General features: G+C 40.6%; 2 protein-coding genes across 8 annotated transcripts; one reads left to right on the plus strand and one right to left on the minus strand.

The window, feature by feature from the left end:
• Positions 1 to 2: 2 nt before the first annotated feature.
• POLR3F (RNA polymerase III subunit F) lies at positions 3 to 13,843 on the plus strand. 2 transcript variants are annotated; one of them, XM_007191899.3, is made up of 10 exons: positions 3 to 136; positions 1,189 to 1,306; positions 6,156 to 6,223; positions 6,589 to 6,609; positions 6,738 to 6,805; positions 8,141 to 8,253; positions 10,231 to 10,374; positions 10,594 to 10,701; positions 11,584 to 11,775; positions 12,967 to 13,843. In XM_007191899.3, exons 1-10 carry the CDS (start codon positions 75 to 77, stop codon positions 13,042 to 13,044), a joined length of 972 nt encoding a protein of 323 aa, XP_007191961.1. In that variant the 5' UTR covers positions 3 to 74; the 3' UTR covers positions 13,045 to 13,843. The 2 variants fall into 2 exon arrangements, with proteins under 2 accessions (XP_007191961.1, XP_007191962.1); XM_007191900.3 differs by lacking the exon at positions 6,589 to 6,609.
• On the minus strand, positions 131 to 23,510 carry RBBP9 (RB binding protein 9, serine hydrolase). Of its 6 annotated transcripts, none has more exons than XM_007191902.3 (6): positions 23,375 to 23,485; positions 22,164 to 22,206; positions 21,308 to 21,413; positions 18,412 to 18,497; positions 17,905 to 18,025; positions 8,246 to 8,844 (listed from the first exon to the last, which is right to left on the minus strand). In XM_007191902.3, exons 1-6 carry the CDS (start codon positions 23,471 to 23,473, stop codon positions 8,835 to 8,837), a joined length of 465 nt encoding a protein of 154 aa, XP_007191964.1. In that variant the 5' UTR covers positions 23,474 to 23,485; the 3' UTR covers positions 8,246 to 8,834. The 6 variants fall into 6 exon arrangements, with proteins under 6 accessions (XP_057386117.1, XP_007191964.1, XP_057386116.1 ...); XM_057530133.1 differs by having other exon boundaries at positions 17,838 to 18,025; XM_057530135.1 differs by lacking the exon at positions 8,246 to 8,844 and adding an exon at positions 14,523 to 15,034 and having other exon boundaries at positions 17,838 to 18,025; positions 23,375 to 23,510.
• Positions 23,511 to 25,489: the final 1,979 nt, after the last annotated feature.

Raw genomic sequence — 25,489 nt, forward strand, 5'->3', positions numbered from 1 at the left:
GATCCAGGGTTCCCTCGCTTGCTGTCCGGCCACCCGGAGCGTCTCTTCCCCCAGGGGCCGGGACCTGCGCCCTTATGGCCGAGGTGAAGGTGAAGGTGCAGCCGCCCGACGCGGATCCGGTCGAAATCGAAAACAGGTAAATCAGTGAGTGAGAATCGTTTCCCGGCTCGGGAGCCCCCGCGAGGCGCTGGACCCCGTCTCCGGGACCCTCGCAAGTTCAGTGGACGCGCAGGGAGGGGATCGCGGGTGTTGGAACCCTCCTCCCATCCCCGGAAGACAGAACTCTTAAGTTCGAAACGAGTCGGACAGTTTGCAAGATTGTGTAGCTGACCTTTCCCTGGTGCTGTTCGGGAAGCTCTACTGATGCGCTTCTTTCCCACGTTAAGGTGATCCACGCTCAGTGAAGACTCGGCGTTTTCCCCGTAGTACTTGTGGATACACGTTCTGATCCAGAATCGCCCTTGTCAATAGGGGAACTCCCGTGGCAGAACGTTTAGCCGAAGTTAGGGTGCAGTTTTCTGTTATGAAGCAACACAAGCCAGATGGTTTTAGTGCAGTATTTAAGTGAAGATTTTAGGGCACCCAAAGCCTCTGCCGATTTTATATTCTCTACCGTGCACTGCAATTTTTAAGTTACCACATAGTTTTAAAGGACCCCAACTTTCTTAAACTATTATGAATAACACATATGATGATCCTAGGACAAGGTGAAAATTTGGGTTTATTTTTTTTTTTAGGGATAATTCTAAAAGCAGGTCCCAGTTGTGGTGAATTGTCATAACAAATTTTGACTTCCCACCAGAAGTGTTTGATTTGCCTCCTGCTCACAGACTTATGGCTATCCAAGGCACTGTATCTTCCCTTTGTCATACTTGTTACATCTGAGAAAACTGAAGCCTCAGCTTTAATATGTTTTTCTGTGTTTTCATTTGACTTTTGTTCTAATTTAAAGTTCATATGAATAAGGAAAAGAAATGCTTCTCTTAAATACAATAAAAATGTAAACGTGTATTTCAAAAGCATCGTCCTCATTTTTAACATGCTTTGAATCAGAACCATTGTAGAAACCTAGATTATCTATCAGATGTGAAAAAAGGCACAATTCCAAACTGTTCTGCTTGTATTTTTTCCCCTACCACCTCTTGAAATAGGTAGAAACATGAGTATCATTAATGCCTTTGTTCCTAGGATTATAGAATTATGTCACCAGTTCCCTCATGGAATCACAGACCAAGTAATTCAGAATGAAATGCCGCATATAGAAGCCCAGCAGCGGGCAGTGGCCATCAATAGACTGTTGTCCATGGTAAGGTGAATCCAACTAGTTCATGTAGTTACTTAAATGTTGTGGTTGTCATTACTTCCTGTTATGTAGTCATGAAACCATTCTCAAAAGTGTGTTAGGTTGTGACTGATAAGACTCCAAACCAGGAAACAGCTCAGACTGCCTGAATTAAGGAAAGAAGAAGTAATATGCATTTTACAAGACAAATGAAATACTTGTATTTTAACTGTTATATTTAGTAATTTAATTGTCACTAAGCTACATAATGGCACACAACTACCTATGGGCATAGTCTATTCACACCTTCTGTTTGCTTCTTACTGCTAGTAAAGGCAAATACATAGTAAAGGCTTTGGATCAAACACTTAAATAAGCTAGTATGAAGATTAAAAGACAAAAATGGAAAAATCAACTATAACTACAATAAACAATTAAGGGATAAACATGTGATGATCAGGAAGAAATAGACAATCTGAACAGTCCAGTCACTAGTAGTAAAATTGAATTAGAAATCAAAAAACTCCCAGCAAACAAAAGTCCAGCACTGGATGGCTTCAAAGGGGAGTTCTAGCAAACATATAAAGAAGAGCAAATATCAGTCCTTCTCAAACACTTCCAAAAAATTGAAGAGGAAGAAACACTCCCAAATTCGTTCTATGAGGCTCCCATTACTCTGATACCAAAACTAGACAAAGATACTACCAAAAAAAGAAAGTTAGAGGCCAGTGTCTCCAATGAATATACATGTAGAAATCCTCAACAAAATATTAGCAAACCAAATTCAACAATATGCAAAAAGGGTCATACACCATGACCAAATGGGATTTATTACAGGAAGGCAAAAATGGTTCAATATGCACAAATCAATCAGTGTAATACACCACAGTAACAAAAGGAAGGATAAAATTCACATGATCATCTCAATCAATGCAGAAAAAGCATTTGGCAAAATTCAACATCCATTCATGATAAAAACTCTTATCACAGTTGGTATAGAGGGAACATATTTCAACATAATAAAAGCCATTTATGACAGACCCACAGCTAACATCATATTCAGCGGTGAAAAGCTGAAAGCCTTTCTTCTAAAATCAGGAAGAAGGGAATTCCCTGGCAGTCCAGTGGTTAGGACTTGGTGCTTTCACTGCCAGGGCCCAGGCATACAAATGGGAAGGGAAGAAATAAAACTGTCCTTATTTGCAGATGACATGATACTATATATAGAAAACCCTAAAATCTCAATCAAAAAACTATTAGAACTAATAAATGAATTCAGTAAAGTTGCAGGGTCAAGATTAATATACAGAAATCTGTTGCTTTTCTATACACTAATAATGAACTATCAGAGGAAGCAAGAAAACAATCTTGTTTAAAAATCACATAAAAGGGATAAAATACCTAGGAATAAACTTAACCAAGGAGGTGAAAGACCTAACTTTGAAAATTATAAAACACTGATGAAGGAAATTGAAGGTGCTACAAAGAAGTAGAAAGATATCCAGTGTTCTTGGACTGGAGGAATTAATATTGTTAAAATGGGGATTTCCCTGGCAGTCCAGTGGTTAAGAATACGCACTTCCACTTCAGGGGGCGTGGGTTTGATTCCTGGTTGGGGATCTAAGATCCCGCATGCCGTGTGGTGCGGCCATAAAATAAATAAATAAAAAATAAAGACTATATTAATATTGTTTAAATGTCCATATTATCCAAAGCAATCTACAGATCTAACGTGATCCTTATCAAAATACCCAGGACATTTTTCACAGAACTAGAATAAATAATACGAAAATGTATGTGTAGCCACAAAAGAGCCCGAATAGCCAAAGCAATCTTGAGAAAAAAAGAACAAAGCTGGAGGTGTCATGCTTCCTGACTTCAGACTATACTACAAAGCCACAGTAATCAAAACGGTATGGTTCTGGCACAAAAAGAGATACATACATCAATGGAACAGAATAGAGAGCCCAGAAATAAACCCATCCACTTATGGTCAATTAATCTAAGACAAAGGAATCAACAGTATACAATGGGGAAAAGAGTCTCTTCAACAAGTGGTGCTAGGAAAAATGGACAGCTACATGTAAGAAATGAAATTAGGACTCTTTCTCACACATATATAAAAATAAACTCAAAAAGGATTAAATACTTAACTGTAAGACTGGAAACCATAAAACTCCTGGAAGAAAACATAGGCAGGACACTGACATAAATTGTAGCAACATTTTTAGAGAAATGCAAATCAAAACAACAATGAGATATCACCTCACACCTGTCAGAGTGACTATCATAAAAAAGACCACAAACAACAAATGTTGGTGAGGATGTGGAGAAAAGGGAATCCTCGTACACTGTTGGTGGGAATGTAAATTGGTGCCACCACTGTGGAAAACAGTATGGAGGTTCCTCAAAATACTAAAAATAGAACTACCATATGATCCAGCAGTTCCACTCCTGGGTATATATCCAAAGAAAATGAAAACACTAATTCAAAAAGATATATGCACCCAAATGTTCATGGCAGCATTATTTACAATAACCAAGATATGGAAGCAACCTAAGTGTCCATCAACAGATGAATGGATAAAAAAGATGTGGTACATATATACAATGGAATATTACTCAGCCATAAAAAAGAAGAAAATGATGCCATTTGCAGCAACATGGTTGGACCTAGAGATTATCATACTAAGTGAAGTAAGTCAGACAGAGAAAGACAAATACACATATGATATCACTTATATGTGGAATCTAAAAAGTAAACAAAGGAATGAATATAACAAAACAGACTCACAGATATAGAGAACAAACTAGAGGTTACCAGTGGGGAGAGGGAGGGGCAAGATAATGGTATGGGATTAAGAGGTACAAACTACTATGTATAAAATAAATTGGCTACAAGGATATATTGTACAGCACAGGGAATATAATCAATATTTTATAATAACTTTAAATGGAGTATAATCTATAAATATGAGATCACTATGTTGTACACCTGAAACTAATATAATATTGTAACTCAACTATACTTCAGTTCAAAAAAAAAAAAAAAAAACAGTGCACCAGATTGCTGAACCCTGTTCTAGCCAAAGGAAAAAAGGAGTGTTGGTTTTTTCTAGTCATTTCACCATTGTGAAGGTCTTCAACTCCAGGATGGACAGAGCAAGGGATGCTGGGAAGTGTGGCAATTAAAAATGTTTTTGTTCTCGGACCCCCCCTTTTAGCCTTTTCTTTCTGTCTGAAAATTATCCTCAGCACCTCACTCTCTTTCACCACCTCTGCAACCCCACCTATTGCCAGTTCTGTCAGCTACAGGCTGTAGGCAGTGGTAGAGCTACTGAAGAATTTTAAGCAAGGGAGTAATTACTAATAAATCACGAGTGTTGCTGATTTTAGCTCTTAAACAATTCTCAGATTTGTTCCACTGTTTCCATTCCTACTGCCCCTGCATGTGTTCAGACTCTTGGCTTTTACTTGGACTATTACAGTGCATCTTAACGGGCTTTCCTGGCTCCATGTGCCTCAGAGCAACCAGCCTGCTCTGTCTTAAATACAGATCTGACCAAGTCACTTTCCCACCAAAAACCCTTCTCTCAACTCTAGAGATTCAAGTCCACACTCCTGGGTTTACCACACTGAGCCCCTCCCTTCTGCACCCACCTCATCTCCCTCCACCCCTCCAACTCAAAAGTCAGTTTTCAGAAGGAACAGATAATTTTTGGTTCCCTAGCACATCACGCTGTCTCATGCCTCAGTTCCTTTGCTCATGCTGTCTTCCCTGCTTGGCAGGCCCTTTTTCCCTTTCCTCACAGACTGACTCCTCATTATTCTCAAGACTCATCTCTGCTGTCAACTCCAGGGATCCTCACTGACCCCCCAGGCTGGGCCAAAGCTGCTTCTCTGAGAGTCCGTCCCACGCTTTACTTAGCTCTGTCTTAATGCCAACCCGATGGTATTGAAGTTAGCTGTGTAATTCTCTTTCAGAATCCAGGTTTGTCCCCTCCAAACATATATCACAGTACAGGTGTTCAGTAAATGTTCATAGGCTGAGATGAACAACTGAATGGAGCCTCCAAATTGGGCTTTGTGGTTTGGGGGAGGGAGGGAAAGTATTGCTGTTCATCCATATATCAACCTAATTCCAAGTCATGGGTCTGCCCAGCCTTAACTCGTGGGAATGGGGCCTCTCTTAGCCGTGCTTCCCTGAACTGCCAGAAGCCCAGTGGTACAGCCATCTGGGTTCTCCTAAGTTCAGACCCAAGGAAATGCAGGAGCACGGCACACATGCTTTGTTTTACTTGTGACTTGTGTAAAAACAGAACTACTACAGGCCTTTTATTCATTGGTTGACCTTTCTGCCTAATTTTCATGTAACACTACAGAAATCACACATATCAGTAAATGTTACTATTAACATTGTAAATTTCATTTAATCATTGTATCATAGAATATTTTTGCATGAGTAGCCTTTATTTGAACTTTTTTAGACAAACTACATTTTACTGTATTTATTTATATATATTTATTGAATTTATTTGAATTAAGTATGGATTTTTATTTATTATTCTAAAGCTGCTTGTTTATAATTCTTTACACATTGATCATATAACCAAGCCAGGATCTAACATGTAGAAAATTGTTAGGTATTAATATTTGGGGAAATGGCGAGATAAAGAACTAAGTTTTAAAAAGTACATCACATGTGACATGTAGGAAAAAACTTAAGTACTCAAGTGGAGAACTGGCAACTATGCGAGGTAGGCTATTTTAGTCCGTGTAAAATATTGAAGAATGCATTAATGTTTGTCATTGGATTTGATATATCTCCAAAATAATTCACTGTTATTTTCTTTTTTAAAAAAAACAACTTTAGGGTCAGCTGGATCTCTTAAGGAGTAATACAGGCCTTCTGTATAGAATAAAGGAGTCTCAGAATGCTGGGTAAGCACCTAATTTTTTATTTTAAGAAAATTTTAATATTATAAAAGTAATACATGTTTGGGGAAAAAAAGCCAGTACAGAATTGCATCATGTAAACCTGGCCCGTGTATCATCTCACCTCCCACATGCGTTCCATTTCCCAGAGATAGCTGCTGTTAGTATTTTGGTATATATCCTTTCTTATAAGTATATATAAATACATATAGATGATTATATATTTATATACCATATATTTATATATAATCTCTCTCTCTTTTTTTTTTCTTCTTATTTTAACAAAAATGGGATCATGCTATCCATACTGTTTTGCAACTTGTTTTTTTCACTTACTATATCTTGGACATCTTTTCATTTGATACATACAGCCCTGTCTCATTCTTTTTAAGGTAAGCCCTTCTTTTGGTAAATAAGTCAATGTGATGACCTTGTCTGCTCATTCGTTTAAGTAGTCATGTAGATTATTAGATTATCCTGTACCTCTTTGCCTTTTTAATTCGACTTTATTTCCCTGCAGTAAAATGAAAGGATCAGATAACCAGGAAAAACTAGTATATCAAATCATAGAGGATGCAGGAAATAAAGGTAAGCATGTAGAGGAACAGCAGAAACAACATTGTCTTTAGGACCAGATAGTGGGGACTGAGATCCTGGCTTTCCAGGGTATAGATCAGTCAGTTCAGTATGCTGCCATTTGTTAAAAGGAGAAGAAAATATAACACACACACACACACATATATATATAAAAATATATAATGTACATACATTTGAAGGACACCCAGGAGTGACACTGTTGTTGCCTCAGGGAGATAGGAGCTAGATGGCTGTGGGTAGGGATGGAAAGAGACTTCTGAATTCTGGACCATATGAATGTATTATCTATTCAAAATAAATAAATTAAAACTTAAGAGTCTTTTTTTTTTTAATCCTTACTTGCTAAATTTTGGAAGGCTTCATTTCTTCCTCTTAACTGTAAATTGTGGATAATAACATCTCTCTGGTTTTTGCAAAAACCCGAGGGACGCCTAGTGCAGGTGTGGCAGTGTCTGGTGTAGCTCCCTCAAGAGCTATTTAGTTCCTCTCCTGTTGCCCTTAAAGAACTTTATCTAAATTGCTGTTATTACAATTTAAGATCTGTTTGAGTCATTGATATTAGCTTTAACAACTACGATGTAATCTGAAGTCATATAATTTTATATGTGTTGGGAAGTTAAATTAACATTTTAAAAATAAATATGAAGAAGTGATTCTCTATTTTTAAAAAATCTTCCTATCTTATTATGCCTTCATGTTGGGAAGAAAATACAGCAAAATGTTTTTACATAAATTCATTTTATAGATATAACACATTTCCTTCTTTGAAAGAAAAATCATAGCTTTCTGCACAGGCTTTTAGTGACTGTGGGAACTATAATCTTTCTATTTTCCAAATATAGTGCTGTATAAATAATGGACATACATGCACACAGATGCTCTCATAAAGTGTTTTTTGCTCTCATCGAGGATGGCAGCCAACCCTGACCCAAACTTAAGTTTGTTTTTCACATATACAATCTAAAGTGATATTTATAGAAAAAAAGAGGTTGGGATGTAGGGGGGCATGGAAAAGGCAATATATGTTAATTCAGTGACAGTCAAGATTTTTCTTCCATTACAAAAATGTCCTTTTCATGTGATTTTTAAAAGGTGCCACACTGGCATTCCAAGAAATTTCCAGTTAGAAAATAGAACATATAACTTATGTATTGTTTTGCATATTTTTGTTACTTTATCTGAGACTCTTACCTCTAATTCATTTTTCCTATAGCTATGATCTAGGAATATATACATATTTTGCTAGATTTATAATGAGATATAAGCAATGGGAAAAGAAACACACATCCTATAGTGTTCAACTTATTTTACTTTACTTTCTTATAGGAATATGGAGCAGAGATATCCGATACAAAAGCAACTTGCCATTAACAGAAATTAACAAAATTCTAAAGAATTTGGAAAGTAAAAAGCTAATTAAAGCTGTTAAGTCTGTGGCAGTGAGTAACCATCTCTTTTCTTCCCCTGAATGTTCACTGTACGTATATTGCTCCAAGTATATTTCAGGTTTTTATTCTTTAAGCTATGTCATGATTTAAAACAACTGGTCAAAAAAGATTTTTAAAATTTTAGCCCATATCGGATGCTTTGGAGATGCTACTTTAGATATGTTACTGCCAGTGAACTCTTAGAGTCTTACCCACTCAAAAATCTAAAACTACTTTACTCTCTTCAGTAAAGAATTTTGGGGATTACGAACATTTTTCCTGGATTTTGTGGTATGTAAGATAATTTATTTTAACCTGGTGTATGAGATTACCCATTCCACAAATACCTGTCATGCATTTGTTATGTGCTGGGCACTGTTCTGGGGGCTTGGAATACGTTAGTGAGCAAGTCACAGAACGTTCTCTGCCGTGGCCCTGGTGGAGCATCTGTTCCAGCACATGGTATTTCTCCTCCTCCTCTTGCCAGCCACCCCGTCACATCCTCCAGGGGCTCCAGGATCCAGAGCTGGCTCCAGCAGACACATTGCTGACTTCACTGATTGAGGCATCAGAGGAGCTGGGGTACTCCTAGATTAAAGTGTGCTTGAACACAAAATTCAGCAAATAAGAATTTGATAGTCATCAGTGGTTTTATTTATCAATGGTATTTATGTCCTACCACTCCCTCATTTAGAATATTATTTCTCTTCCATATTTTTATTGGATAATTTCAAATGTATACAAAAGTATAGAAAATTACAAAATGAATCCCCATGTACCCATGCCTAGCTTCATTTTGCCAATCATGCTCTACATCTTTATTTTTAGTAGCAGCTTTATTGAGATTTAATTCAATGGGTTTTAGTATATTCACAGAGTTCTGCAGTCACCACGCTGTTCTAATTTTTTAAATTATATCTTTTTAACGTTGCTGTGTTTTGTTTTGTTTTGGGTTTTTTTGGCCAGGCCGTGTGGCTTGTGGGATCTTAGTTCCCTGACCAGGGATTGAACCTGGGCCAAGACAGTGACAGCACCGAGTCCTAACCACTGGACTGCCAGGGAACTACCAATATGTGGTCTTTAGTGTCTGGCTTCTTTCACTTAACATGATGTTTTCAAAGTTTCAAACTAAAGTAGTATTAGATTGTAACCCAAAGTATAAAATAAATATTCATGAGAACATACTGATATAAATGTTTGAATAAATAAATCAATGGGCGAGAATAGACAAGTCTCCATGCAGAAGAATTCCAAATAATTTGTGTAGACTCTTCATCCTCAAGGAAGTAGAGCGAACTCCCAGTCTTTAAGTGTGGACTGTGCGTGGTGGCTTCCTTCCACATATGGAAAGGGCAGAAAAAAAAGTAACTTTACAGTGGAGAAAACTGAGAAACACTACCTCAAACCAGGTGATGGATTTGTAATGTCAAGGCTGATAAGTTATATTGATGACAATCAATCATCATTTAGTGATGATCAGGTACCCTTGATATGACATGATGAGAAGGGCACTTTACCTCTGTGGTCTTTTTTCCAGTCTACTCGGACAAATCCCAATTAAAGGACATCCTACAGAATTTTTTGCCAGTAATTCTAAAAAATGGCAAATTCACCAATAACAAGGAAAGTCTGAGAAACTGTCACAACCAAAATTTGCCTCATGTATAATAAATGTATAATAATATGGTATTCTGGATAGGATCCTGGACCATTAAAAGGACATTAGGGAAAAACGAAGGGAATCTGAACAAAGTATAGGCTTTATAATTAATATTGACCTATCAATATTGTTTCATTAGCTGTAACAGATGTACTCTGGTAATGTCAGGTGGTAGTACTAGAGGAAGCTGAGCACAAAGTCCCATCTTCACAATAATTCTGTAAATCCCAAACTTCTCTGACATATGAAGCTTTGGGGGTTTTTAAGTCTTAGTTTTGGAAGACTATTTTGTTACCTTTTAACCATCTACTGTGCGTGTTTTTTCCTAGGCCTCAAAAAAGAAAGTGTACATGCTCTATAACCTGCAGCCAGACCGCTCTGTGACCGGTGGAGCCTGGTACAGTGACCAGGATTTTGAATCTGAGTTTGTAGAGGTGCTTAACCAACAATGTTTTAAGTTCCTACAAACCAAGGTGAGGCATAATTGAGGAAACATCACTTCAAGTATAATTTTTTTAAGTTTCTTCATAAGGAATGTTTAATCTTGTGTATCATATCTTACAGGAATTGAAAACATTGAAATTGGTCATTTTTACTAAACAAAATATGTCCTGTTGTTGTTCTCACTCTATATGAATTGTATTCAGAAGGCACCAGTATTCTTCCTGAAATTTATGTTTCTATCCTTATAGGCAGAAACAGCACGAGAAAGCAAACAGAATCCAATGATACAAAGAAATAGTTCATTTGCTTCATCACATGAAGTGTGGAAGTATATCTGTGAATTGGGGATCAGTAAGGTTGGAACTCGGTTTCTAATTTTCATCTTATTTTTAAAAACTTATTCTTCATCATAGGGATATAGTTTACAATGTATTGCAAACACAGCTGACCCAGACCCTTTTTTCTGGTCATACCCATGTACATTCTGCAGAACCCACTTTGAGGAAACACTGTCCTAAGGCAGTCAGGCAACGGCGGTCATTGCCGTCGGGCACTTTCTGAACTGTATGTACTTGAGCTTGGGCTACAGAGCAGCAGAGTGGAGGCCTGGCAGCGCATTTCACTACCAGATTCAAAAGTCTGTTCTGACAAGTTCTTGATTCTCTTGGGGACATTTCCTTATATGTGCCAAACATCCATCATCATAGCAGTTGTCATTTATTGGTATTTTCCTACTTATGAGATGTTAGTGGCATTGTCAGCACATTCTCTGAAGATCTGTACAGACAGACACTGTGCTTGATGCTTTTCATCATCAGAGAAGAAGCTGAAGTGGCTGCTTGGACAATTCATTTTCATTTCCTGGGCTCCAGATCTCTCTTTCATAAAAAAACAGGAATTTGGACTATTTGATGTCTAAAATACCTTTCTGCTCAAGCATTTTATAAATCTCCATCAAATTCTTGCCAAAGAAATGTTACAAGATGTCTTGATTTTCCTTGGGAGGGTGAAGACATCAGCAAGTGTCAAGCTCAGTGCGAGCTCAGAGCCCTGCCCCTGGCATTGGAGGGTCTACGCTCACTTGAGCCATTGTTCAGCCTCTTTGTGCTTTCATTTACTCTCCAGCATAATCCTTCCCCATTTCACCAAGGAATTGTGGCCTTTCACGTTTTTTAACACCCTCCAAAAGGATGTCTCCTTGTCCTTTCTGGGTCCTTTCTAACGTATCCCTTTTGTAGGTAGAGTTGTCCATGGAGGACATTGAGACCATCTTGAATACACTCATTTATGATGGGAAAGTGGAGATGACTATCATCGCTGCAAAAGAAGGCACCGTAGGCAGTGTGGACGGACACATGAAACTGTACAGGGCAGTCAATCCGATCATCCCGCCCACGGGATTGGTCCGGGCCCCCTGCGGACTCTGCCCGGTGAGTTACAATGGCTTCCCTTTACACTTTACTGCCACCAAGTGCCCTTTGCCACATAATGTATTGATACCAGCAAGCACACCCTAGTTTTCTCAAACCCAGGGTTGACCAAGAACTGCTGAAACCTCCATGTAACCTTGATGACAGAGCTTTAATGAACAAATCATCACCTTGTATTCTTTCTTAGAATAACCATGTTAAGGAAATTTGTTTTCTGCTCTTGGCCCCAAAATGGACATTTTTTTTCTTTTTGGCTGCACCGCATGGCATGTGGGATCTTAGTTCCCCGACCAGGGATCGAACCTGCACCCCCTGCAGTGGAAGCGTGGAGTCTTGACCACTGGACTGCCAGGAAAGTCCCCAAATGGACGATTTTTGATGCGGGCTAATCATTTCACCTAATTAGGGAGGGAAATGAGATTTGTTGAGAACCTACTATGGGCCAGACATGTTCTTAAAGATTTCTGTGGTCTCATTTAATCCTCCTTACGTCCCTTGGAGCTAGTGGTGTTACTTCCCTTTAAGTGTGAGGGAACTCAGGCTGACGGAGACCTAAGCATTCAGCTGAGACGTGTCAACCAGGACTCACACCCAGAGGTGATGTGCTTTCCCTCGAGGCCCGCCCCACACTCTTCATTCTTTTGTTCCCAGATAGTCTCTGAAAGCCACCTGTGTGCTGCAGGCACCATGCCAGCCCTTGTGGCATTTATATTCTTGGGCTGTTAGTCCGTGTTTTATTGTCTACATGCCTAAGCTCTCTACGCCCTGGTTTCAACTCCTAGAAAAAAGGCTAACCTGTTGGGAATTCTATTTAGCACCCTTCACAAAAAGGAAGGTGGCTAAACATGAAACATTTGGTTAGTTAAGATTAAGTCATTCGTGTGTATAGACCTCCCTTCCTGGACTCTTGTTACCTGCCTTCTGCCCAGTGGGTAGGTGGATATGGTTGGCTTAGTGCTACAGTGAAAGGTCTCTCACTCACTCTGTGATCACAGAGCAGGTCCTATTCCAGTATGTTCTTATTTACAGTCCTAACCTCTTTCACTTTGAAAGTTTTAATATTGCTTTAAATAAATGGTTGGGTCTTGGATATTTTGTTAGAATTTTGTTGTAGTTGATATTTAAGACATTACCTATAATGTAATAATTTTAAAACTTCAGTTTGAATATAACCTTTTTTCTTTTTTAAAGGTTTTTGACGACTGCCATGAAGGTGGTGAGATTTCACCATCTAACTGTATTTACATGACAGAGTGGCTCGAATTTTAATAGAGAGCTATGAACTTTACTGACATTTTGCAAATGAAGTTACTTTGGGAACAAATAATTTGATTTATGATGGAACATCAAATTCCCTTGAAAGCAAACTTCAAGATACAAACTTGCTGCTATGAAAAAAATTTTTTTAATCTATGAAGACTAAATTTACATTGGTAGAGTAGGCAACAGGATATGAAACAGGTAAGGTTAGTAGTGAAATCCATTCTTCCATAAGTAAAATACTTTGAACTCCTGGAAGACCACCTTCTGAAGCTTTCAAGACTTTTGATGATTCACGGGAAAAGAAACAAATATGTTCATATTCACCAAGTACTGTGATAACGGCCAGAGCTTTAAAATGCCTGTTTTAAAGTTACTTATTAAGGTCTTCATTGGGAATTTTTTATATATGACCCAGTGTCACCATTTCTGTTTTGTTTTCTCAGTGGTTTCATTGAGAAGAAATGAAAAGCAGTGAAGGCAGGAATAGCAGGGGAGAACGCAGACTTGGGGCATGAGTGGGGGACACAGTGGAACATCCCTTTTCTACACACTATTGATGCCTTTTTATGTCCGAAATATTCTTTCAGAGGATTATGCCTCTGTACTTACCCCAAACCCGAATGATGCTGTTGTCAAGGATATCTTTTTAGTGCATAAATATTAATTACTCTCATCCTAAATCGAGTATTTTCACTGGTTCTTCTTTGTTAAAGTCTTACAAGTTTCACTCTGTGGCTCAATTGTATTATTTGCTAGAATTTTCCCCTAGATTCTTATTTAACTAAAATTAAAACTAAAAAGAATCCATTGCCCTCCATTCACTTTATTGGGCGGGGGGGGGGGCGGCGGCGATTATCATTCTTCTTTCCTTATCCTGTGTTAGATTTTTTTCCATATTCTCTTCTAAAATTCATGGTGTAATAGGTCTAAACTAAGCAGGAAGCCATTATAATTGTCCTCAGTTCTAATAGCACTTTCAGTCCCAATCTTCAGCTAGACAGAAAACAATAGGTTACTTGATGTATTGTTACACAGAAGTCAGCTATAGGTCTTTTTAGGATCTCAGCTGTCATATTTTCACTTTGTAGCGCCACTTAAAAGTTTCTGTGTCCAGGCCAAAAGCGGGGGACTGAGGGAAAGGAAAGCTTTTCTGGGGCCTGAGTTCAAACACCAGGTTTGGAGAACCAATTTGAGATGAACAGTAAAATAAAATTCGGCTCAGTATCCAATTTTTAAGAACCAGATAAATTCTGTGGCCAGCTGTACAGAATTAGCATTTGATGACACTAGTGCTTTGAAACAAAGATCATTTCAAGTACTAATATGTGTAAGATCCAGAAGAATCTGGGAGCCTGAAACTACAGAGGGTTTCCGATCCACTCTCAGTGAGAGCTGGAATGCTAAGAACAATATCTGCCCTTCCTGGGACCTGGCCTGTCACAGGGGCGCTCGTCTTATTTAATGACAAAACTGAGCTTGGAGGAGACTTAGAAGTGGAACGAAGGAAGCAGTTTGTGTTTTAAATACAGACTTTGTACTATATCTTGACAGCCAGAGATTTTTTTAAAAAGTTTACAATCAGTGGCTAAAACAAAAGTATTCCTTGCCTACCAGAATAAAGAGCCCCTATAAACTTTTTTCCCTTAGCATGTTTTTCATTCTGAATATTAACTACAGAAGGATAGAGACAATAATTTTTTTTAAATTCATTTATTTATTTTTTAAATTAAAAAATTTTTTTTTAGCTGCGTTGGGTCTTTGTCGCTGCGCGCAGGCTTTCTCTAGTTGCAGCAAGCGGGGGCTACTCTTCGTTGTGGTGCGCGGGCTTCCCATTGTGGTGGCTTCTCTTTGTTGCGGAGCATGGGCTCTAGGCGCGTGGGCTTCAGTAGTTGTGGCTCGTGGGCTCTAGAGCGCAGGCTCAGTAGCTGTGGCACACGGGCTTAGTTGCTCCGCGGCATGTGGGATCTTCCCAGACCAGGGCTCGAACCCGTGTTCCCTGCATTGGCAGGCGGATTCTTAACCACTGAGCCACTAGGGAAGCCCCGAGACAGTAATTTTAAAATACAGCACCTCTGTTGACCATTAAATGGGTATTTACCCTACAGGAGTAAATTTTGACCAAAACAAATTGTGGTGCTCTAGGCTCACGACAACACCAAAAAATCAAATTGTAAGTGAAGTCCTAACCTTACACTTGATTTCCATTTAGTGTAAGGTATTTTGCTCACCTGAAAATAGATATTCCCTAGAGTCTATCAAGGCCCCTCTCTGCTTTATAAAGATCTGTAGAGAGTCAGAGAATCATGAAAGGCCATAATTTGACGGTTTAAATGAATAGTCCATGTGGGGTTCTTCCCTGAAACTCCTCTGATCTCTTAGTTTGGTGATGAGTAAGTTTTATGGGATCATAATTTTTATGGTGATCAACTAAGCAAACTAGTCAAACAAAAGTAACTTCAAAAGTAACTTCAAGTTGAGTCACTTCTACGTTGGTGGTGGGTGAGGGAAGCATGTAACACGCGCTCTAGTGCGGTGCTGTCCAATAGAACCTTCTATCAGGATGGAAATGCTCTATATCTGTGTCCAGTAAGGAAGCCACTCGTCAGCCATGGCTGGTGAGCACCTGAACCGTGGCTTCTGTGAATGAAGAACTGAACGTTTTCTTTGCTGGCGCCCTGTGGTTACTGGTTACCGTACTATCAGCCCAACTCAACCATCGTATGCCTCTATCTATATTCAAGTTACTTTTATAGGAATGAAGAATATCAAATTATTTCTCAATTGTATATATTTGGTTTTTTCTACAGAGGAAGAGGACAATAAAGTATTATGAACTGTTATTTGTATAAGTTTGTAAATTTTTTTAAGAAAGGACTTCAGAAAACAAGGCAGAGAATACGTAGAACAATGACTACTTCCAAATAATTCAAATAGAATCAAGCTTTGATTATAGGCTTGGTCAAGTCAATGCTAAACAGCTTCTCTAAGAAAAGTATTCAATGGATTTATCTACTTTGTTTTTCACTAACTTGTCAAATAAACTGTTTTTAATCTTTATTTTTAATTATAAAAGTAAGACACAGTGCACAAATTCAAATAATCCCCAGGTGTATAGTGTAAAAAGGAGACGTCCACCACACCATAACTACCAAAATTCCCATCCCCTAAGATAACTGCTGCTAAAAATTTAGCGAATCTCTCCTGACATTTTTTGAGCACATTTAGAAATCAAAAGCCTTTTCAGGTTCAAATGATGGCTTTGAATTTTCGTTAGGTATGAACAGTGTGGGAATTCACATTATTGCAGCAAATATCAGGTGTGAATTTACTGGAAATTGTTTTGAGATGTTACTTGGGGATAATAATAGCCAAAAAACGTTGGAAAATGAAAAAGGGTTTTTTTGAGGGAGTATGATTAGAAGAAAAATCATGGAATGATGCTGAAAGAGATATAAAGGACCATGGAAATTAAAAGGTAGAACACTTTACACAACAAAATTTGAGATATGGAAAGATCATTTTTAAAAATATTTAAGACTTTGTAACAAAATCCAAACTGTTCCCATGATTTCATCCTTTGACGTCATGTCTATTTCTCAGGCTTTTCTCAAGCTCCAAAGCACTGGCTAAGTGAATACTTACAGCAGAGGTCACACATGGATGGCTTGGACTTTGTGTCTTGCCGTGTTTGCAGATTTTTTATTTACGCTGTAGTTGCCAACTAACATAACCCATATGTCTGTAGACTGAACGTAATTCATGTACATGTGGATTATATATACACACACTTATGGTCCCTAAATACAAAGTGTATTAATTTCTTTCCTTGAAAATCAGAAAACTGGCAAGGCCTTGCCAAATTCCCACATGGCAACAATCCAGACAGGGCCCAGCAGGAGTTCTCCCCGTCGCCCTAATCCTTGCCAGTCTGGTCTTAGACCGATCCCTGCCTGACCCTGAAGACCCCTGCTTCAACCTCCTTGTGTGTCACACTCTCAACATGTTTAAGGACATGTTATGCTGCAACTCCTACAGCATAACATGAAACCTGTTTAGTTTTAGTCTGGACTAGGGATCAGGAAACCTGGGTTTCGTTTCTGTCTTATTCACTTTGGTAAGGGTGGTTAAGCTGTCCCATGTCCCTTATCAAATGGGAAAAATACTGTTTTAGGTCAGAGTAATTTGAGATGTGGATTCTATTGAAAATGAAAATACTGTTTGTAATTTAGTTTGAACATTGAAACGTGTGTGTTTTTTGGACCTTAATTTGATCTGGTTTGCATGCCTGCTATTCATCTGATAATAGATGATCATCATCTGTTAATAATCTGATCGTTGGGCTTCCCTGGTGGCGCAGTGGTTGAGAATCTGCCTGCTAATGCAGGGGACACGGGTTCGAGCCCTGGTCTGGGAAGATCCCACATGCCACGGAGCAGCTGGGCCCGTGAGCCACAACTACTGAGCCTGCGCGTCTGGAGCCTGTGCCCCGCAACGGGAGGGGCCGCGATAGTGAAAGGCCCGCGCACCGCGATGAAGAGCGGTCCCCGCGCCGCGATGAAGAGTGGCCCCCACTTGCCGCAACTAGAGAAAGCCCTCGCACGAACCGAAGACCCAACACAGCCAAAAATAAATAAATAAATAAATAAAGTAGCTATTAAAAGAAGCTTGGTAAAAAAAAAAAAAATAATAATAATAATAATAATAATCTGATCGTGGCCCTACTCCCATGTTGTTACGTAGAACAGCAGGAACCACCCTGGCTATCCTGGCACTTCCAGCATGGACTTGACCACACTAACCAGTTCATGAAACTCTGTGTTCTGGAAATGGCCACGGTCAGTGAATCTGTACAATTTGGCTTCCAACCTGTTGGCCACTTCTTGTTGTTCCTTCCAAGGAAGGAAAGGATCGTCGGTGGAGCCAAACTGCACAATGTGAGGGCAGTTGGCTTTGATCTTCTCCCACTGCCAGGGGCGGCTGAAGTATCCTATGAGAGGAACACACAAACTCTCAGTGTCGTGGATGCTTTCCGTTCTCGCCACTCTAGTGAGGACCATGGCAGAGACGCAGAGAGTCAGAGCCCAAGTGTGAGTTAGAAGCCCTTCTTCAGTTTTCAGATCCGTAGGGCTTGATACCATAGCTACTGGTGAAGGGGGAGGATAGGGCTCAGGGGTTCAGTTCTAGACTACGGGTTAGATAGTGGCTCACTGCCCTCTCTAAGTGCCTAACTTATACCTCAAGACGGGTGGTAAATATTCCTCATGTGCTGTTAGATTTTGTGTTAGCCTGTCGGAAGACAGTGCTGTTTTACTACCTGAGCGTGCAGCCTGTGGCTACAGGAAGGGCTCTTCTGGTTTCTACCTTCAGACTTACCACTTGCCCGTTCATTGTCATCCCCCAGGTCAGACGTGTACGCAGACACTAACACGATAGCATACACCCGGTGGGTCTCTGCATACCTGGAGAGAGAGGAATGGTGTAGCTGATGTTTAATGTTAAATCTGGTCCCAGAAAGTCAGTAAGCCACCCAAAACTCATTTGATTTAGCTTACAGAAAGCAGGTGCTAGAGGCTGCTGAGGTTAGTATGAAAAAGAGCAAGGAAAATGCAGAAATATGAGCCCGGTGGTTAATCACCTCACCTGGGCTACCTGAGTTTCTACTCTGTTTTCAAGGTAGTGCAAACCTCTTCCGTAATTCTTTCTGAATCAACATAAAAAGTGTAAACATTCCCTTTGATGTGTGCATTCGTCGGCATTACTTGGTTGGTTAACATGTGGATTCCCAGGCTCAGCCCAGAGCATCTGATTCAGAGGATTGTGAGTGAGGCACAGGAATCTGCGTTCTAAGGCGTGACACCTCCCCAACCCAGATGACAGAGGCAAGTGGTCTGTGACTGTACCATCCCAGAACTGTGCCTCTCTCACACACGCTTGTTTGCGTTGTCTTACCTCTGTCCCCCAAGGGCATCCCTCAAGGGCAGGTCCGAGCCTTCTCGATTTTTGTGACCCTGTTCCCTAGAACAGTGCCCGGCAAACAGACACTCAGCTACCTGTAGACAGTTCCCTCACTGAGCAAAGGCCAGGCTAAGGAAGGACCTAGAAAGGTAAGAGCTCTAGGAGGCCTTGGTGCCAGGCAAGATTTAGGGTTGGTATTTTGTTCTTGTGCCTAAACTTTTCCCCCAATCTTTTGCTTTGAAAAATGTCAAACTTACCGAAAAGTGAGAACAACAAGCACCCAGATTCGTTAATTTTGCTACAGTTCACCCCTAAATACTTGAGCATGTATCCCCTAAGAACACGGCTGTGCTCTTATGTAACGACAGTATCATTCTTACACCTAATAAATTTAGCACCAAGACAGTAACACTACCTGTATTCATTTTTCCCTAGTTGTACCAAACTGTTCTTTAAAACATCTTTTCAATCCTAGATCTGGTCAAAGATCATGCATTTGGTTTCATGACTCTTCAATCACTTTTAAATTTGTTTTAAATGAGATTGACGACTTTTAAGAATTTGAGGCCCATTTTCTTGTACGTTATCCCCTAAACTGAACTTGTTTCCTCATGATTAGGCTGAGGTGAAACAGTTTTGGCAAGACCATTATGTTGGCAAAGTTGTGTCCTTTCCACTCCTCCACAATGATGGGCACACGATGCCAGTTTGTCCCATTACTGCTGAGACTGTCAGATTCCCTAGGGTGATACCCCTCAGATCCCTCCACTGTAAAGACACAATTCCCCCTTGTGATTAATAAGTAACTGTGGGGTAGTCCTCTGTATCCTGTTCCCCTATGATCTTAGGTCCCATGGCTTTAGCATCTGGTTTTCTCCTTGCCCACCTTAACTTTAGAAGTTAATTTTTAGAAGGTTCCTGACAATCCTACAGTAAATTTCAGTAGTCTTTAAAAGAAGCTACATCGTTATTAGCCAGCGGCCTGCGAAAAATTCAGTTGGCCTTGGGTTAGCACAGATTTCAGCATAAAGGACTTTCTTCATTTTCCAGACAACCCCTGGCAGCTTGTAAACACTATGTACCATAATTCTGTAGGTCCACATCGTAAGGCATTATTCTTGTAGCTTCCACAGGTGTGGCTGAAAGGTTATGGAACTTGGCAAGATTTCTCTGACAATCGATTCATGTGACATCCTGAGGGGCTGCTGGGGACAAGAAGCCACACAAAAACCATAATCCTGGGACTTCCCTGGTGGCACAGTGGTTAAGAATCCGCTTGCCAATGCAGGGGACACAGGTTCGAGCCCTGGTCCAGGAAGATCCCACATGCCCCAGAGCAACTAAGCCTGTGTGCCACAACTACTGAGCCCAAGTGCCACAACTACTGAAGCCCACGTACCACAACTACTGAAGCCTGCACGCCCAGAGCCCATGCTCTGCAACAAGAGAAGCCACTGCAATGAGAAGCCCGCACACCGCTATGAAGACCCAACACAGCCAAAAATTAATTAATTAATTTTTAAAAAAGAAACAAAAAAAACCATAATCCTTTGTCATCCAGTCCCACAAATACAGAGGAAACCCAACCCTAACAGGCTATTCAGCCAGCTCCATCCTTACACTCCAGGCCTTATAAGCCTGCAGGGTGACGTTCTAATGGGGAGCAGCAGGGAGGCGCCCATGACCCCTGGGGGCTGGGGCCAGCCGGGGGGGAGGGGGGTGGAGGGCAGTGCGGGTAATAGCCTCCACCCTCCAACGGGGAGTTATCAGCGCCTACCATATGCCAGACACTCTGCCAGGCACCGGGGTTTCGTGTCAGAGTGAGCAAAGCCCCACCCTCATGGAGCTTACATTCGACTGGAGCAGAGACCTAGAGAGGAGAAGGCCATGCAGGTGTCTGGGGACAGAGAGTCCAGGGAGAACAGCGGCAAGCACAGGCCTAAGGAAGGCACATGCTCGGCGCGTTCAAGGAACTGCACTGAGGTCTGTAAACCAGGCTGGGGGCAGCGAAGGGGAGACGGCGGAGACGACACGGCGGGCGGGGGGCTTGAAGGCCGAGAAGTTCTTCTGAGGGTGACGGGAGCCGCTGGGGTTTGGAGGCACTTGTGTTTTAAAAGGGTCACTGTATCCCAGTAAGAGCAAAGTATCTTTTTAATCCACTAACCAAACCAGGAAGGAATTAGGACAGATCATGTTACCACTCACTGTCCCCTCTGCAGTGGAAACTTAAGATGTGCACGAAGTATTTCCCAAGCAAGCTTGACTGGAGCCCACAGGGGTAGGGGGGATGGTGACAATTCAATAAGGACCACACCTCATGGCTGCAATGGCCCCAGAACTGTGGCCTATGATGATGGTCTCCTCGTCACAGTGCAGCTCCGTCTCCATGAAGGGCAGCCAGATGCTCTCTCGAGCTGTGACTAAGGTTCAGGGGAAAGAAAGAGTCCGTCACTCAACAGGGACAGTCTCAGTCCAACGCTGCCCACCTTTCTAACAGAGGACCACTCCAAACCGCAGGGCCACAATGCGGGATGGGGCTGTTTTAATAGGGCCAAAGTTCTATGTGTTGCTGTCTGAAAGACTGAAATCTGTAGTTTTGGTAAATAGTTTTTTTATTTTTTAGCATTATCTTGAAAGGAAATACTAAGGAAATAAAATATAACTCTGAAGTTTAATGTAAACTTTCCAACTTAAAAACAAAAATCCTCTTGACAATATTGTCTCTCAAGTTCATGTCCATATATATTCTTTCTTCCCAAAAAGGAAATTCCTGAGACAAGTCATAGGCACACTCAGAACAAAAGTGGCCATGTTACATTTTCTAATATTAGGATCTCATAGAGATGCTGTAAGTTTTGTCATACCTCTGCCTCAAATGAAACACCCATAAATTTTGCCTGAAAATATTTGACTTATAGAAGGGAAAATCCGTTGCTACAAAGTTGAAAATTAAATTCTTCTGAGCCCAGGTGCTCTTCTTGATCCTTTCTAGAATTTTCTATCATGGTTTTTGGTTTGCACCCTCCTCCCCCAAATACTTGCCATCATTCACTCTGAGGTACGTATTCCCTTAGGCTTCTCTGCTAGGATATTCCTCTTCTCTACCGGAAAATGGCAAGATCAAAACCCAATAAGAGGAGGCTTTTTAAAGACACGTTTAAAAAACTTACTTGGGTCAGGCATGTTTTTAGCCAAACACTGGAAACCAGGTATCTATGATATGAGGGGGAGAAAAAAAGCTATAATAAAGAGCTTAATTACAACTAATACTTTGCTAATAAGAAATGAGACACCTGATATGAGCTTTATCAATTCAATAAGTAGTTGATTATATCATGAAATGAAGTGGGTAAGTGCTACAGGATTCCTTATGAATATACAATCCCTCCTCATAAACTCCATCTGTCTGTAGTTCTCTATCTAGCCAGATCTGTAGACCTCTTTATATGTGCATCTGCACATGTACATTTATCACCACTGTCATATACATATAGAGAGGGCATAATAGATTCTAGACAAACTGACCTGGAGCCAATCAGACTATGCTCCAGGGAGTAGGTAAAATGTGGTTCATAAACGTGGTACAGAAAGTTGGAGATCCAATCCTCTTGGACAGCTGCAGCCCTGACCTTTTGGTTTGTAGCTCTAGCCATGGCTCTCAGCCACAAGCCTGGAATTTTATTCTAGAGACCCAGTCTAGAGCTCTAGAGGTTGGCAACTCAGGAAACAGTCTTATTGCCTAGTTATGGAAGAGGGTTTAAAAAAAAAAATCAAGATGCACAAGACAACCCGCAGTTAGATGCCATTTTTATAAAGCTCACAAAGAGGCCAAATTTAACAATATATTGCTTAAAGGATACATACATAGATTGAAAAGTACATTAATTTTTAAAAGCGAAACAAATTTTAAAAATTTCATATGGCAGGGAAACGGGATGAAGGGACATACAGGCGGCTCTGAAGGTATTGATAATGTTCTAGATTTCAGTTTGGTGAGGGACCCTCAAGTATTGATTACATTATGCTTCATAATGTACGTACGTGTTACATACATCCTTTGTAAATATTAATATTACATATTAAAATGTTTAAAAATCCGAGACAGAGAGAAGACAGGTGTAGAATTATCTGGGAGTCCCAGATCTGAACCCGCAGGAGACACGGGGAGCGGGCTCGGTCTCTAGTTTCTAGAGGTGGAGCTTGTACTCTGAGCCCTGAGAGGAGCCCTCCGGGCTGCTTCACAAGCCGAACTTCCTCCACCACTTGTAGAGTCTAAGACGGGGTTCCCGGCAGGGCTCTGCACAAGCGGGTGGGAGCGGGGAGCCCTCCGGCCTCTCCCGCGCCAGGCCGACTTCCCAGTGCAGCGAGGCGCGTCTCCTACCTGCTCCAGCCTCCTCTTCACCCAGCCGTACCAGCCGTAGGTGGCCACATCCCCGCCCCCGTTCCCGGGGACGATCACCGCCTTGCAGGGCGCCGCCATGAATGCAGCCGACCTGAGGCGCTCAGAGCGCGACCTGGGAACCTGCCCGTGGCATTCTGGGAATTGTAGTTCCGGAGCGCCAAGAGCGCACCCACTGAGCTTCTGGTTCCCTATTGCACAGGGCAGCCGCAGACAAACCTTGCGGGTTTCCAGCAGCTGTAAGTCACCTTTCACTTGCTTCTTACTGGCGCTTCCATTTTCCCCCCTTATTTGTGACAGCCCAGAATGTGTTATCTCTTACCTAGACTAACTGATATTTGTATAGAAAAGTATGTTTTAGTTTCAAAGAAGCAGAACACAACCCGTTTTCTTTGTTGAGGCCTCCTGATTTCAAAACAGTTCTTAATAGAATAGTCAATATCAGCCAATAACAGTCAATACCAGCGCGGCATGGCAAAAAACAAAACAAAAAACAAAAAGAAAATTAGGACTCAAACACTAGTTCTTAAAAAAAAAAAAAAAAGGCTTTGCTGAAACCCTTCGGGGCATTTCCGGGTTTTGGGGGGGGCATGAGCCACCCATTACCTTGCACAGCCCTTCAATAAACCTTTCTCTGCTCTAAACTCTGACGTTTCAATATTGTTTGGCCTTGCTCTGCGTCAGGCACATGAACTTGTGTTCACTAGCATATCTAGGGGCCCCTATATCCAAAACACTGAATGGTTCATCCTGGTTTTTGTACTGAATTCCTTTCAGCGTGTATTGTAGGTCAGCGGCTGCAGTGGCTCATGACTTGATCCTTACAGAACTGGATGGCAGACAACATTCTTTGTTTTACACTCTCTGTGTTTGTGCATCTGTATGCCTTCATGGCTGTAATCGCAAAGGTCTTCACCTCTTGTTGTAAGAGTGTGAAATGGTTTACTAACTTTAGGGAGTTCTAACAAATTCTATTATTACATCTTTTAAAGAAGCTTTGTTCTCATTGCCTCTTGCCATATTAATTATTTTAAGCTGGTTATTTTCTAAGAAACAGCAGATGTGGAAAAAACTCTTAGCCAAGTAGGAATTATCCTTTTGTAAGACACATTTACATTTGTAACGGAAATCTCCATTTGTAGGTTGTCTCCCTCTCTGTACCAGGAAGAGGATGACCACATCTCTATAAAGTTATCAGTGGAGAAGCCAGTGACTTAAATCTGCTCAACAACCTTACCCTTGTTTACTGTGCTTTTCCTGGTGACTTCCCATAACTGACTCCCCACCCTCAATATCCTCTTTTGTCTTTAGCTGAGGATGGTTTTTAAGGTGAGGACTTAAAACATTTTGGCAAGTTACTCATTTTCCCTAGGTCTCTCCCATGTATACATGTTACTAAATTTCTGTTTCATTTTCTCCTGTTAATCTGTCTCATGTCGATCTAATTCTTAGGCCAGCCAGAAGAACCTAGAAGGAAGGAGGAAATTTTCTTCCTTCCCAATGCCTATCAAGATAACTACACAGTCACATAAATCAACTATTCCTAAAATTCACTATTCCTAAAATTAGGAAATTAAACTTCTAATACATTAATGTGCTAGATTAAAAAAAATCCTTCTTACAGTAATTTCTAGTACTAGGAATCCAGGTTCAAATAAGTCAAGCAAATTTTTGGCAAATGATTTTTTCTTAATGTTTGGTTAAAAAAAACCCCAGCTATGTCTTTCTGTAAAAGAGAAGAATAAATCTGACTCCACATTGGATCTGTTTCTTTTACTTTAACCTTTGTATTCTATTGCTTTTGCTTCAAGTTAATCACTAAAGGGATGTTGCCTACAGCTTAAAGTATACATAATGGCCAAACTCGAGGAATTCTGCCTCCCATGCCTGAGTGTTAAGCTAAAATACCTTTGTTTAGCTCACAGGAAACATCCTGACCAGGCCCCGCTGTGAACGGCTGCAGGAAAAAGGAAATTAACACATCCCCTCCTGAGTCTGGCTGGAACTGAGGCAGGAGATAAATAGGCCCCAGGCTGAACAGTTTCTCCCCTGCGGACAGAAACTCCATAATAGCAGAAACTCCATAAAAGCAGGATG

The sequence above is a fragment of the Balaenoptera acutorostrata genome, chromosome 15 (assembly GCF_949987535.1).
Source record: "Balaenoptera acutorostrata chromosome 15, mBalAcu1.1, whole genome shotgun sequence".
Lineage (NCBI taxonomy): Eukaryota > Metazoa > Chordata > Mammalia > Artiodactyla > Balaenopteridae > Balaenoptera > Balaenoptera acutorostrata.